This window comes from Bufo bufo, chromosome 9 (genome assembly GCF_905171765.1).
Source record: "Bufo bufo chromosome 9, aBufBuf1.1, whole genome shotgun sequence".
In the NCBI taxonomy this organism is placed as follows: domain Eukaryota; kingdom Metazoa; phylum Chordata; class Amphibia; order Anura; family Bufonidae; genus Bufo; species Bufo bufo.
In genome coordinates this window covers 204,295,768-204,309,585 of record NC_053397.1, presented here as the reverse complement: position 1 = coordinate 204,309,585, position 13,818 = coordinate 204,295,768, and the positions used below count along the sequence as shown (strand labels likewise).

Here is a 13,818-nt window from a genome sequence, read left to right as displayed (position 1 = left end):
ATACACAAGAGAACCACTGGACAAATCAACCCATACATAATTAGATTGTTAGCTCTGTGTCAGGGTCTCCCCTTTATTATTATTTGGCAATTGATATTTGCTTATTTTAATAAGTTATGATTAAATAACGAATATGAAGGGCAGGGAAATACACTGGAGAACTATAGTAATACATGTGGTAACAGACATAAAATATAACACTTCATTTATCATTTTTATCTTTCCCAGCCATGGGATATTTCTCAGTTTATAAAACATTTCGTGTCATTCAAATAAATATAAATTCTGTACGAAAAGATAGATAAATGATAGATAGATAGATAGATAGATAATAGATAGGAGATAGATAGATAGATAGATAGATAGATAGATAATAGATAGATAGATAGATAGATAGATAATAGATAGGAGATAGATACAGAGAGAAATAGATAATGATAGAGAAAGAAAAATACATGACAGATACATATATGATAGATAAATAATAGATAGATACATAGAGAAATAAAGATAGAGACAGATAGATACATACATAGATATTAGATAAATAGATAGACAGATACATTGATAGACAAATAGATAGATAGACAGATATTAGATAAATGGATATATATATTAGATAGATAGAATTCTTTTTCTTCAAATATACTCACTGCTTCCATAAAGATGTTTCTTTCATTTCCGTAGATTTTCCATAGGTTTTAAATAACAAAGATAAAAAGGAACAAAAAATAAAAGAAATGAAATCACCTAAACTCTGTGGCTCCCTCCTGGACGTTGTGGAGCTGAGGGTCCAGCACTTGCTGCCCTTCTCCTAATTCCCACCTAGAGAAGGAGCTGCTGTTTGCCCCTGACCTTTCTGTCTCATCCCTTTGGTATAAATAATTTGTAATTATTTTTTGAAATATTAATAATAATAAAAAAAAATACAAGTAAATAAATAAAAAAACTTTAAGTCTCTATTTTTTCAGCCTGGGCTGTATTGTATAATGCGATCCCAGCCCTGAAATTCTAAAGAAAGTCCTGGAGAGAGAACTCTGAACCAGGGCAGCAGAGGGCGGTGACGTCACCACCACGTGACCGGCCTGGGGGTTTAAGAAGTGACGGAACGGCGGGGAGGGCGGCAGTCTCCAGCTGACACTGCTTCTGGGAGCATCAACTTTTTGTTTGGGATCTTGGAGAGTTCCTGGCGGAAGGAGGGGGGCGATCTCCGCTGGAAGGGGGCGAGGAGGAGGAGATGAGGGGTGTCAGGCTCTGACCTCGCGCATGGTGCCCCCCTTTAAACACTCCACAAGTGGTCTTCTTGCCACCGATCCGCTGGCTGTTTGCTAAACAGAGGAGCCCATTCAGACTTGTTCCACTAGGGGGGTCCTCGGATCGGGAGCACAGACACACACCGAGGACTTCCTGCACTCATCATCATCATTATTATTATTTACCATGACTTTGGGAACTGAGATGTCTGACAATTCCCTGCTCTCTGAAGACACCGACATCGATGTAGTCGGTGACATGAACGTCAAGGATGGGAAATACTCTGACTACCAATCTGACAACGACTCGGACGATAACATCTCCTCCAGGACTCATCCAGACGCCTCCCCAGACCTTTCTTCTGACTCCAACCCAAGAGGTGTGGAGAAGAACCCCAAGAACACCCTGGTGAAGCCCCCTTACTCCTACATAGCCCTGATCACCATGGCTATCCTGCAGAGCCCCAAGAAGAGGCTGACCCTGAGTGAGATCTGTGAGTTCATCAGCAATCGCTTCCCTTACTACAGGGAGAAGTTCCCAGCCTGGCAGAACTCCATCAGGCACAACCTGTCCCTCAATGACTGCTTTGTGAAGATCCCCAGAGAACCTGGCAACCCTGGCAAGGGCAACTACTGGACCCTGGACCCTGAGTCTGCAGACATGTTTGACAATGGCAGCTTCCTGCGGAGAAGGAAGAGGTTTAAGAGACAGCAGAGTACAGAGATCCTGAGGGACCCAAGCAGCTTCATGCCAGCCTTTGGATATGGACCTTATGGCTACAACTATGGTCTCCAGCTGCAGAACTACCACCACCAGCACCACCACCACCACCACCCAGCTGCCACTTTTTCCTTCCAGCCCACACACTGTCCCATCCCCACCCCGACCTCGGTCTTCTCCAGCCCCTCACTGCCTGGCTTCTTAGGGAATGAACTGAGCAGGAAGTCCTTCTACTCTCAGCTCAGTCCCTCCTTACCCATCCTGCAGACCCTCAAGGCGGACACCCAGACCAGGACTTCTTTCTCCATAGACAATATCATTGGGGGGTCTTCTGCTGCTGCTGCTTCTGCTCCCCCATCCACCCCGACCTCCCCTTACACCACAGCCCAACCTGGGAGCCAGACCCAGGTCATTGCCATGTTAACCCCTTCCTTGACCCCCATGCAGAACCATCTAAACTTGACCCATGACACTATGTTACAGAGTGGACAAAACTTCTCAAGTAAAATCACAAATCTCAGCAGCTGCCATTTTTAAACCTTCCCACAACCCAAAAACTAAAAAAAAAAAAAAAGTCTCAACCTGTGTACTGAAGGTAGGAGGAATTTTTATGTATTTTTTTTTTTGCCACATTTTTGGAGGCCTCCAGTTGTCACCTCTCAGCCCAGAGAAGCTTCTAATGGACGAGTCGCTATTTATAAAGTGGGTGTAGATTTTGTATCATGTCGGGTGTGTTTTTCCAAATGTTCCTATCCGAATTCCAAAAGGTCAATAACTATTTCTAGTGTGCAGAGGGAATGGCGCAGAAAGAGAGCGACATTTGATGGAAAAATAATGCAATACATGTCATGAGTTGCAGCTGATTAATATTCCTTGTAATGGATGCACTTCATGGGCGTTCATATATTAACCCAGAACTGCAAGCAGTGGGGTGATTGCAATGGTTACAAATGAATGCGACATTTGTCGCAGGTTAATCGTGTGTGTATTAAATTACACTAATTCAATAGGTGCATATGCATAACATTGCAGCTAATGATTGCAATTAATATTTACTAAATGCAATCAGTCCCAATGAGTGCAGTTAATGTACATTTTATAGGCAATGGTTGGAAATTGAATACACAATTTGGCGCAGGTGAATGAAATGTATCAAATTACACAAATACAGTAGATGCATGTTAAAAGTATTGCAGTTAATGATTGCAATTGATATTTACTAAATGCAATCAGTCCATTGAGTGCAATTAATGTACACTTTCTTTAAGTAATGGTTGCAAATGAATACACAATTTGGCGTATGTCAATGGATGAATATCAAATGATACCAATGCCATGGGTGCCTATGAAATAAACCGTTGCAGTCAATGTTTGCAATTAATATTTAGAAATTGCAGTTAGTCTAACGAGTGCAATTCATGTAGATTCTCTAAACGACATTTGCAAAGGAATACCAAATTTGTCGCATGTCAGTGGTCACATTAAGTCACCTGGACAACTGATATTAATGCAGTAAGAAAGTAACATTTACTCATTGCAATCCATCTAACCAATGCAATTATTGTAAATTCTATAAACAGGAAATCTTGCAATTATGTAACACCAAGGCAATCGCCATAAGACATCTCTGTACTGAAATAGTTATTGATCGGCCGACCAACTGTTATCGAATCCAAGTAAGAAACACTGTTGCCAAGTATCTCAGGATTTGCCAGACTATCAGTGCAGACCATTATTCACTTCATTTCCTCATTAGCTGCCAATTAAAATGTCAAATGCAGATTTTTTTGGTCTGATGTGTATATGTAATTATGTATATAGATAATATATAGAAACATCGGAGCAGATGATAAAGAATTGGTCGCCCGGCTCCGCAGCCTGCATCCTTCTGTGTGTATCCATCGGATTGTGAATAATCAGAAGCCTTATAATTATTCTAATTATTATGTGATAGAGACACAGTTGTCACCAGATGAAATAAATGTTTGTGAATTGTACCTGATGTGGTGATGTCTTGCTTCCTGGGGCGACAATCGTCCGATGTCATTGGATGAAATGAATAATCACCATTTCTTTTATTTTTATGCAAAGATCGGTGACTGATCTATAGAGTTTATGTCATTTTTACATTGCGGCCCATCCTGCTGTGGGGAAATGTCTGAGAAATGTCGCAGTTGTCAGACAGGACCTGAAAGCTGATAGCTAATTACCCAGTGGCGATTAGAGGCGACATCTAATTAATTAACCACTAATGTGCGGGGGAGTAATGAGCTGATTACTAACAAATACCTGAATCCTGGGCCTGAGACCTCACAGGACGATGGAGGCGAAGAAACTGCACTTTATATCGTAGAATGGATGTAATTAGTGATATCTGAGTAATGTCATCTATCTATATAATATATCTATCTCATAAATATCTATCTATCATCTATCTTTATAATATCTATATAATATATCTATCTCATAAATATCTATCTATCATCTATCTTTATAATATCTATATAATATATCTATCTAATAAATATCTATCATCTATCTTTTAATATATCTATCTCATATCTATTTTTATAATATGTATATCTATCTATATATGTTTGTATATATATTTACGTTATTTTTTCTATGTATATCTGAGTCTATCTATCTATCTATCTATCTATCTATCATCTATCTTTATAATATCTATATCTCATAAATATATATATATCTTTATATGTATATCTATATATGTTTGTGTGCATATATATATATTTACGTTATTTTTTCTATGTATATCTGAGTCTATATTATCTATCTGTCTCAGATCTATCTATACTGCAAAAATGCAAACATGCATTTATTTTCTTTCTTTCTTTCTTTCTTTCTTTCTTTCATTCTTTCTATAGATATTTTGTAATTTTACAGGGTGTTAAATAATCTTATAGTTGTTTCAGAGGACAGTTACCTAGAGATACCCCCCCCCCCCCCCTCCTCCTGCATTAAGTACAGTTGTGTCACCATCTCCTTGTATTGGGGGTCTTTTCCCCATGTGGGAGCTCAGTGAGGGGTCTGCAGATTTTGCTTCTCCCCCAGACCCCAGGGCTCAGCATCCACCGCACACACATTTTCCACTTTACCAAGCACATTTACTAGGCCTCTCAATAGACTTCTTTCAAGACTTGACCTTGCTGCTGCTCCGGCGGCTAATGAAGGGGTTAACAGCTCAGGCTTTATATCTAATAATAATCATGAAGTGTTACATCTACAGCCTGAGAAATTTAACTATTTACAGCCGGGGCCATTTAAAGGGTCAGTAGTTACAGAGCCTTAAATTGGGGGTTTGCAATCCTTTAATACTCCGGGTGCCGGCATGTCATTACTTCCTGATGACTTTCTCCACACATCACTTGTTTGGTAATTATTTGTGTCTTTTTGTCACTGGCAGATATATAATCTTACATGGTCTGATATCAAAATTGATCTGGAAAATACCCCAATGGCCTTCACTGATTACTTCATGATTTATTATTTGTAACCGCATCGATATCTTCTTAAATATATGTAGTATATAGATAGACAGATAACAGATAGATGGGTGGATAAATATGAGATGGATAGATAGATAGATAGATAATGATAGATATATATATATGAGATGGATAGATAGATACATAGATAAAATAGAATATTTTTTAGTAGTAATAGTAGTATCTAAACTATATGTCATATAATATATGATTCATAATTATTACTACTTTTATGTTATAGAACTGAGAAAAAGAATGTCATATATATATATATATGTATTGCACATTATATTTATCATATTAGTATAATACTATATAACTACATTTGCAGCATTTATTCTGGTATCTGACAATTTGTCCATTCTTGCTTCCATTGCATTTTGCATATTTATTTCCTTCTTTGTGTTTATATGATTTATATTTTTATATATATTATTATTATTTATTTTATTTATATATTTCTAGTGATGTAAATAGTTTATTTTTGTTTTTAGCTCTTGTTTTTTTTTTTTATATAAACAAACACTTTCTGTCCCAACCCTCTGCACAGCAGTGGGATATCATCGGGCTGCATTGTGTCCATCACCGTCTTGGGTCATTATTGGGAGTTTTACACAATGGGAGAGCAGTTGTAGTAAATGAGAGGACGGCTGATAATGTGGGGCTCCTCTGTGTACTGATATGAACCGAGCTCTGGGGCCTTTTCCATGTACATTATACACATTAACCTCTCCCCTGGTAAATACTAAATTGCTTATTTTCTATATTAAATGGTAACAGGACAGAGGAGTGTGAATTGTGTCCATTATCTGCGCCTCATCCAGCGCCAGCTGCGGCCATGGCCCCTTATCTATCCAGATATTATTATTATTATTATTATTATTATTATTATTATTACTAAAAGATCATTATTTTGAAGCAGTTAACAAATGTACAGCCCAATATATTGGTATGTGTGTTCATACTTTTTAACTATCTCTCTCTCTCTCTCTCTCTCTCTCTATATATATATTTATTTATCTCTCTCTATATATATATGTTTTGTCTGTACCATATTGTATCTATCTAAAATCTATTTATCTCTCTCTCTCTATATATATACACACCCACCCATAGATGTATAGATATAGATGATAGATGGATTAAACCCTGTAGATAATCAGTTTATTGTTCTGAACACGTTTTTGTAAATCCTACTTTTAATGGTGGCCACACCACAAGGAAATCCTCTATTCTGGAAGTCTCAGTAATGCTAACACTAGTATACTAATGTATCTTTTCTGATTCTATAAAACCCAGTTGGAAATTTATTTTTTTAGTGAAACGAAAACTGGTGTAGAGGTGATATCTAATATTAACCACTTGTGTACCGCTAATGTACCAGAGGTAATGAGCTGGTTGCTAGGAAAAGTTCATTTTAAACTGAATCCTGGGCCTAAGACCACTCAGTATGATGGGGGTGAAGATATCGTGTAATGGGTGTAATTAGTGATATCTATCTATCTATCTATCTATCTATCTATCTATCATCTATTATCTATCTTTATAATATCTATATAATATATCTATCTCATAAATATCTATCATCTATCTTTTAATATATCTATCTCATATCTATTTTTATAATATGTATATCTATCTATATATGTTTGTATATATATTTACGTTTTTTTCTATGTATATCTGAGTCTATCTATCTATCTATCTATCTATCTATCTATCTATCTATCTATATATCTATCTATCTATCTATCTATCTATCTATCTAATTATCCATCCATCTCTCCCTCTCTGTATCTATCTATCTATCTATCTATCTATCTATCTATCTATCTATCTATCTATCTATCTATCTATCTATGTCATCTGGAGTATGTGCTGAACATCAGTTCTGCATCTTTCAATATGTCTTTATACTTTAATATATTTTTCTATCACTGAACTGCCTAGTGAAATAACACAATTTAGGGGCTCAAGTAAATATGAAGTGGGACAAATAAAATAGAACACAATGGTATATGGAGGTATAGTAAAAATAAGTGTATACAAATGCACTGAACCTAGTTGGCTTACTGTATGTATACATAATGATATGTCTGTGTATGTATGTGTGCAGGTGTATACACCCATATGGCGAGTATAGCTGTGTTTTATAGGTAGATGGCCTGCCTCCTGTCTGAGAGACCTTCCCCTGTCCTGCTGTAACATCTCATTAATCAGTTCTTCTTCACTAGATTTCATATCTATCTATCTATCTATCTATCTATCTATCTATCTATCTATCTATCTATCTATCTATCTATCTATCTATCTATCTATCTATCATCATGTCTGTTTATCTGTGATTATTAGAGATGAGCGAATTTCATATTTTAAAATTCGTTCACGCTTCGTTTGGTGGTAAAAGCAGAACTGCGTTATGGCTTCCGTTACCACGGACCATAACGCAATTCTATGAAACGGAATGCCTTTAGAGGAATTCCGTTATTTATTCCGTCATAATAGAAGTCTATGGGCTGCAAAACGGACCCGTCCCGTTTCCGTTATGCAGGGGAGTCCTCGCCTGCATAACCTAAACTGTCTGGATCCGTTATGCAGCCCTTAGACTTCTATTATGACGGACCTCTAAAGGCGTTCCGTCATAGAATTGCGTTATGGTCCGTGGTAACGGAATCCATAACGCAGTTCTGCTTTTACCACCAAACGAAGTGTGCACGAATTTTATAACATGAAATTCGCTCATCTGTAGTGACCATCTATAGTAATCATGTATACTATCTGAAAACTGGGGTCATCATGACAATTACCAACCTAGAATTATCCGTCTTCATGTATTTATCAGGTCTTACTGATTTATCTGTGCCTTAGAAATTCATAGGATGGCTGCTTTCACATTAGCGTATTGAAAAATCCATCCGTGTTCTGGCTCTGGAATACGCACGGATTCCTGATGATAAGCCATCAGTATTGCTTCAGTATTTCCGTGTGTATTCTTCCCTCTCTGCATTTGAACTGTAAGGACCACATTTGGAAACAAATACACGGACATGCTGCGGATTTTAAATACTGACGGAAATTATACGCCCATGTGGAAAGCTTTATTCATTAACATTAACAGCGGATTCAGGGACATAAAATCCAGGCCATTTACGGATTGCAAATACGCTTGTGTGAAGGCGGCCTATCGGATGTGTTTTTCCTGCAGCGGATGTCGGACCCCCGATCCACACAATATTAGCTGCACACTGTGTTTGTCTTGAATCTGGATCTTTTTTTTTTTTTCAGGACTCCAAAAAGCAAACCCTGATGGAGCAGATGCGGGGGTCTCCACACCGGTGTTTCTTTACAGCGCGTTTTTTTTTTGATGACTTCAAACTGTTCCACTTTGGTCAGTTAGAAAATGGTTAACTGATCGACCATGAAATATTTACATATTTACGACCCCTAAGGTTTAAATTCCAATCTGTATGCCGCTGAATAAGGAAAAAACAGGAAAAAACCTGTATATTTTGGTTGTTTTTTTAACTTTTATCTTGAGGTCAGTGAAATTTGAATTGGACATTATTTGTCCTATCCCTTTCATTTTTCAAAAAACGGACAGTACAATTGTGATGGAGTGACTCTAGTTTGATGATGGTTAAGCAAAACATACATTTAGGGAAGAGTCACAGGTTTCCTGATGCAGTTTTGGAAGCCAAAATCAGAAGTCGATCAAAATAGGAGAGAAAGTATAAAGGGTGGATATGACTTCTGCTCTTTTTTGAAGTCACTCCTGGTTTTGGCTTTCAAAACGACATCAGGAAAACGGACCGTGTGGCCGTAACCTAAAAGAGTGAACCCAGTCTTTTTGTTGGTGCTTGTAGTACGTCTAGCTTCACCTATCTGATTTTTGTGAATTGAATTATTTGATGTAACTGATGACATTTTTGATGTACCATCCATAGCGGAAACTAGCTGGGGAGAAAAAAAAAAGCAAAAAAGCTGCATGCTGCGTTTTTCAGACGTTTTTCAGACAACTGACTTTATAACTGATGTGGTGGAGGCCAGAAAGGATCCCATAGAAAACCATTGGATCAGTTCTGGGGTCAGCTTCTCTTTAACATCTCTGTATCACGCCGGAGGGAAACTACAGCGGATCACCAGATATGTGTCGACCCAGCCTAATGTAAAGCTGCTAGAGATGAGCGAATTTCATATTTTGAAATTCGTCCCACGCTTCGTTTGTTGGTAGAAGCAGAATTTGCGTTATGGATTCCATGCCTTTAGAGGCATTCCGTTATTCATTCCGTCATAATAGAAGTCTGTGGGCTGCAAAACGGGTCCGTCCCGTTTCCGTGATGCAGGGGAGGACTCTACTGCATAACGGAAACGGGACGGATCCGTTTTGCAGCCCACAGACTTCTATTATGACGGAATGCCTCTAAAGGCATTCCGTTATGCATTCCGTCACAGAATTGCGTTATGGTCCGTGGTAACGGAATCCATAACGCAATTCTGCTTTTACCACCAAACGAAGCGTGAACGAATTTCATAACATGAAAAGTCGCTCCTCTCTAAAAAGCTGCCTCTACGACTGTATTTGAATCTGGGGTGCAGCTCGTGCCGGATCTTGTGGTTGTAATTATTATCCTGTTTGTTTCACTGTAACCTGACCAGTTATAATGTATTCATTATAACTCATACCATTCATTTATATTTTTTAGATTTGCATGTAAAAATTCTGGTTTTCTGTGTTTTTTTAAATTAACATTGCCGAGAGATAAACAAACAAAAATGGAAGTTGGTGGGGTCAGACTTGCCGCCTGAACTGGAGAAGACTATAGGAGAGTTCCAGTCTGACATTTATGTACACAGTGAAGCCATTTTTTTTTTTTATAGTATTTTTTTTTTAACTTTTACAGTTTTCTTGTATTGTATGGAAGTGTATGGGAAATATTAAATGATGGAGAAACAGGAGTGTTTTTGAAACTTGAAATACACTTTTTGGGTCAACATTCAACAACTTTTTTATTTTATTTATTGCATGCTCACGGTCTGATGCTTTTCCTTTTTTTTTTCTGTAATTTTTGTCCCATAGACCTCCATATATTATTTTTTTGCCCTGCTTGAGAAAAAGAAACAAGTGGCAATGTGTATGGCTAGTTCACACTTCAGTTATTTGGTCAGTTATTTCCATCAGTGATTGTGAGCCAAAACCAGAAGTGAACCTACACAGAGATCAGGTGTAATGGAAAGATCTGCACCTGTTCTGTGTTTTTAACCTGCACTCTGTTTTGGCTCACCAGAACTGATAGAAATAACTGAAGTGTGAACTTGGACTTAATGGTGTTTTTTTTTTCACTGTGTTTTTTGCAAATGTATTTTTTCCATACTGCTTTAAAGAGGATGTTACACCAGCGGAATCATAATTTCCTATTAATAAAATATATCTTTTTTTTTTGTGGTGTTTTTGAGGCCCTCCTGTTTAGTTTTCACCACCTGTTTTATAAGGCTGAGTTCACACTTCAGTTATTTCCATCAGTTATTGTGAGCCAAAACCAGGTTTGGGTTAAAAACACAGAAGAGGTGCAGATCTTTCCATGATACCCGATCTCTGTGGAGGCTTCACCACTGGTTTTGGCTCAAAATAACTGATGGAAATAACTGAACAAATAACTGAAGTGTGAACTCAGCCTTATAAAACTAAACAGGAGGGCCTCAAAAACACCACAAAAACTGCTGCACTGTCTAGTGTTTTTTATGCATGTTTTTGAACCCAAAAACCCAGTCATGACAAAAACTACTTGTGGCAGTGCCTGAAGAGTGGTGTCCCACGTAGCATTTTATTAAATACTGTGTTTTGTGGCATTTGGTTTGACATTTTTGTGTTGTTTTTCTTTATTTGTAAACATGAAATTATAAAATGTATTACAGAGCATTTTTTTAATCTTCTAATCTCATTTGGTGTTTTTTTGGGGTCCATGGCTTTTTTAATGGATTTTTCAAAAATGCAGCCTTCTCTAGGAAAAAAAAATAAATAAAAAAAAATTAGAAAAGTGTGACCAAAAAAATATGGCCTTTTTTTTAAATGGTATTTTTGTGTTTTGCTTTTTGAGGGCCAGATGTTATTTTAAAGTCTACATATACATACTAAATATAACACGTATTATATACAATGCATTTAGTTGTTTTGATGTTTTTGTGGCCTTTTTGGATCAGTGGTTTTTTTTATGACCTTCCTATATGATTCTCTAAAAGACTGGGAAAATGGCAGAAAAAAATATACTGTATGTACAAAATAACACTGAACATAAAAACATCATGAAAAACAGAAATGACATAAAAAAAAGCACTGGAGTTTTCAAATGCATTCTTTTCATCAGATTATGAGACTGTGTTAAAGGTCTATTCACACATTCGGGATTTGACACGAATTTCAGCCTTCTTGTAAGGCCTCTTTCACATGACCGTATGGCTTTTTCAGTGTTTTGCGGTCCGTTGATCCGTTTTTTTTTTCTTTCCGTTTTTCTGTATGGCATATACAGTAATTACATAGAAAAAATTGGGCTGGGCATAAAATTTTCAAAAAACGGAAAGGATACAGAAGACATATAGATGAATTTCCGTATGTGTTCCTTTTTTTTTGCGGACCCATTGACTTGAATGGAGCCATGGAACGTGATTTGCGGGCAATAATAGGACATGTTCTATCTTTCAACGGAACGGAAAAGCGGAATGCATACGAAAACAGAATGCATACGGAGTACATTCAGTTTTTTTTGCGGAACCATTGAAATTAATGGTTCTGTATACGGTTCTGTAAACGAAAAAAATAAAAAAATAAATAAAAACCGGTCGTGTGAAAGAGGCCTAACCCTGTTCACCTGCATTGGAAAAAAATATGCACAGTGAAAAAAAAACTGCAAAAATATGGAGCATGCTGCTTATTCCCAAAGATTTCACATTAAAAAGTCAGCAAAATAGTCTAACACAGATCAACTCCGTTGATGGGATCTTGTAGTAGACACATGTGGGATTTGCCTATCCTGTGTGACCATACCCTAAGGGGTGAGGTCTTACTTCTCTGTCAGTCGGGTTGGTTCCCCCCATCTTGACTGACAGAGAAACACTACATGTGGTGATATACGTGATGGGCTGAATGGGAATGACCTGGGGTTTTCATCCAGCCAAAACATTTTTAAAAAAGTAAGTGATCTCCGATTTGCTTTGTTTTCATGGCTTTCTAAACATTTTTTTCCAGGCTCGTTCTATGGGCTCCATCTTTATGTCCCGAAAGAAGAACCAGTTCCAAAAACAGACTTAGGCCTCGTCCACATTTCTGTGTCAGTTTGACGTCCATGAAAAAAATAAAAAAAGCCTGTGTTTCATCCGTGAAGAGGTCTATGTTTGGTCCTTGTGTCACGGCGGGGAGTGGGGGAAACCCCCCACTGTGCGGTGTCAAAGGGTAAATGGGGATCAGCCTGGCTAAAAGCAGAAATAAGGGAACAGGTCACCTCCTACAACATCCCTAATCCTCTCCCTGACTTCTCACCGTATGAGCGGACCCCAATGGTAGGGCCACTCATACTCAGGATACCTAGAGACCCTAAGTTGCCCTGATAGTCCCTCACCAAGGAGCAGGGAAGAGACGACCTGTTCATCCCAGTCATGGAGGAACAGGAGTCTCTATCTGAGGCCAGGCTGCAAGGAGAGGGGAACACATACAGCTATAAGGAGATGGCAGGTAAGCGAAACCAATAACACACTTACCAGCCACAGACACACTGACTGGAATCCGTGCACTAGTGCTGATGTCCACACCAACATTAAAGGACACAGCACACACCACAAACCACACAGGGACCCAGGACACCCATAGCTGCAATAACATGAGACAGGGGAATGTCTAGTAAACATGACACCAAACACCACCAGACATGAAACACCAAACTAGACATACAAACACCCTGGACATAACCCACTCCATACAAATAAGGACAGAAAGGGAAGGAGACACCGGGAGGACATTGATGACCACAAGGGTGGTCCTCACTGGACAGATGGAACACCCTGGACTGGAGCAGAGCTCCAGCACCAACCGCAGCTGAAGTACAACTGACGCCAGCCAGGAAACCACAGAAGATATAAGCCAAGTGACCACACCCAGTCAGGGAGTTAACCCTTACAGCACCAGACAGAGGGAGGCTACAACTTAAAGGGGAAGTGCACACACAAGCATACCAAACACGTTACCACCGGCAACAGCATGCGTGACAACCATGTCACGGCAATCACCCCGAAGGCCGAGACACTGCCACCGCATGCTCTCACAGCAACACGTTGCCGCGGGCAACCA

General features: G+C 38.4%; 1 protein-coding gene across 1 annotated transcript; it reads left to right on the top strand.

Annotated features, from left to right (window-relative positions):
• Positions 1–1,144: 1,144 nt before the first annotated feature.
• FOXD2 (forkhead box D2) lies at positions 1,145–3,924 on the top strand. Its single transcript, XM_040407151.1, is given in 3 exon segments — positions 1,145–2,053; positions 2,056–2,089; positions 2,091–3,924. Coding segments are annotated over 3 exon segments (1,068 nt in total). The 5' UTR covers positions 1,145–1,440; the 3' UTR covers positions 2,512–3,924.
• Positions 3,925–13,818: the final 9,894 nt, after the last annotated feature.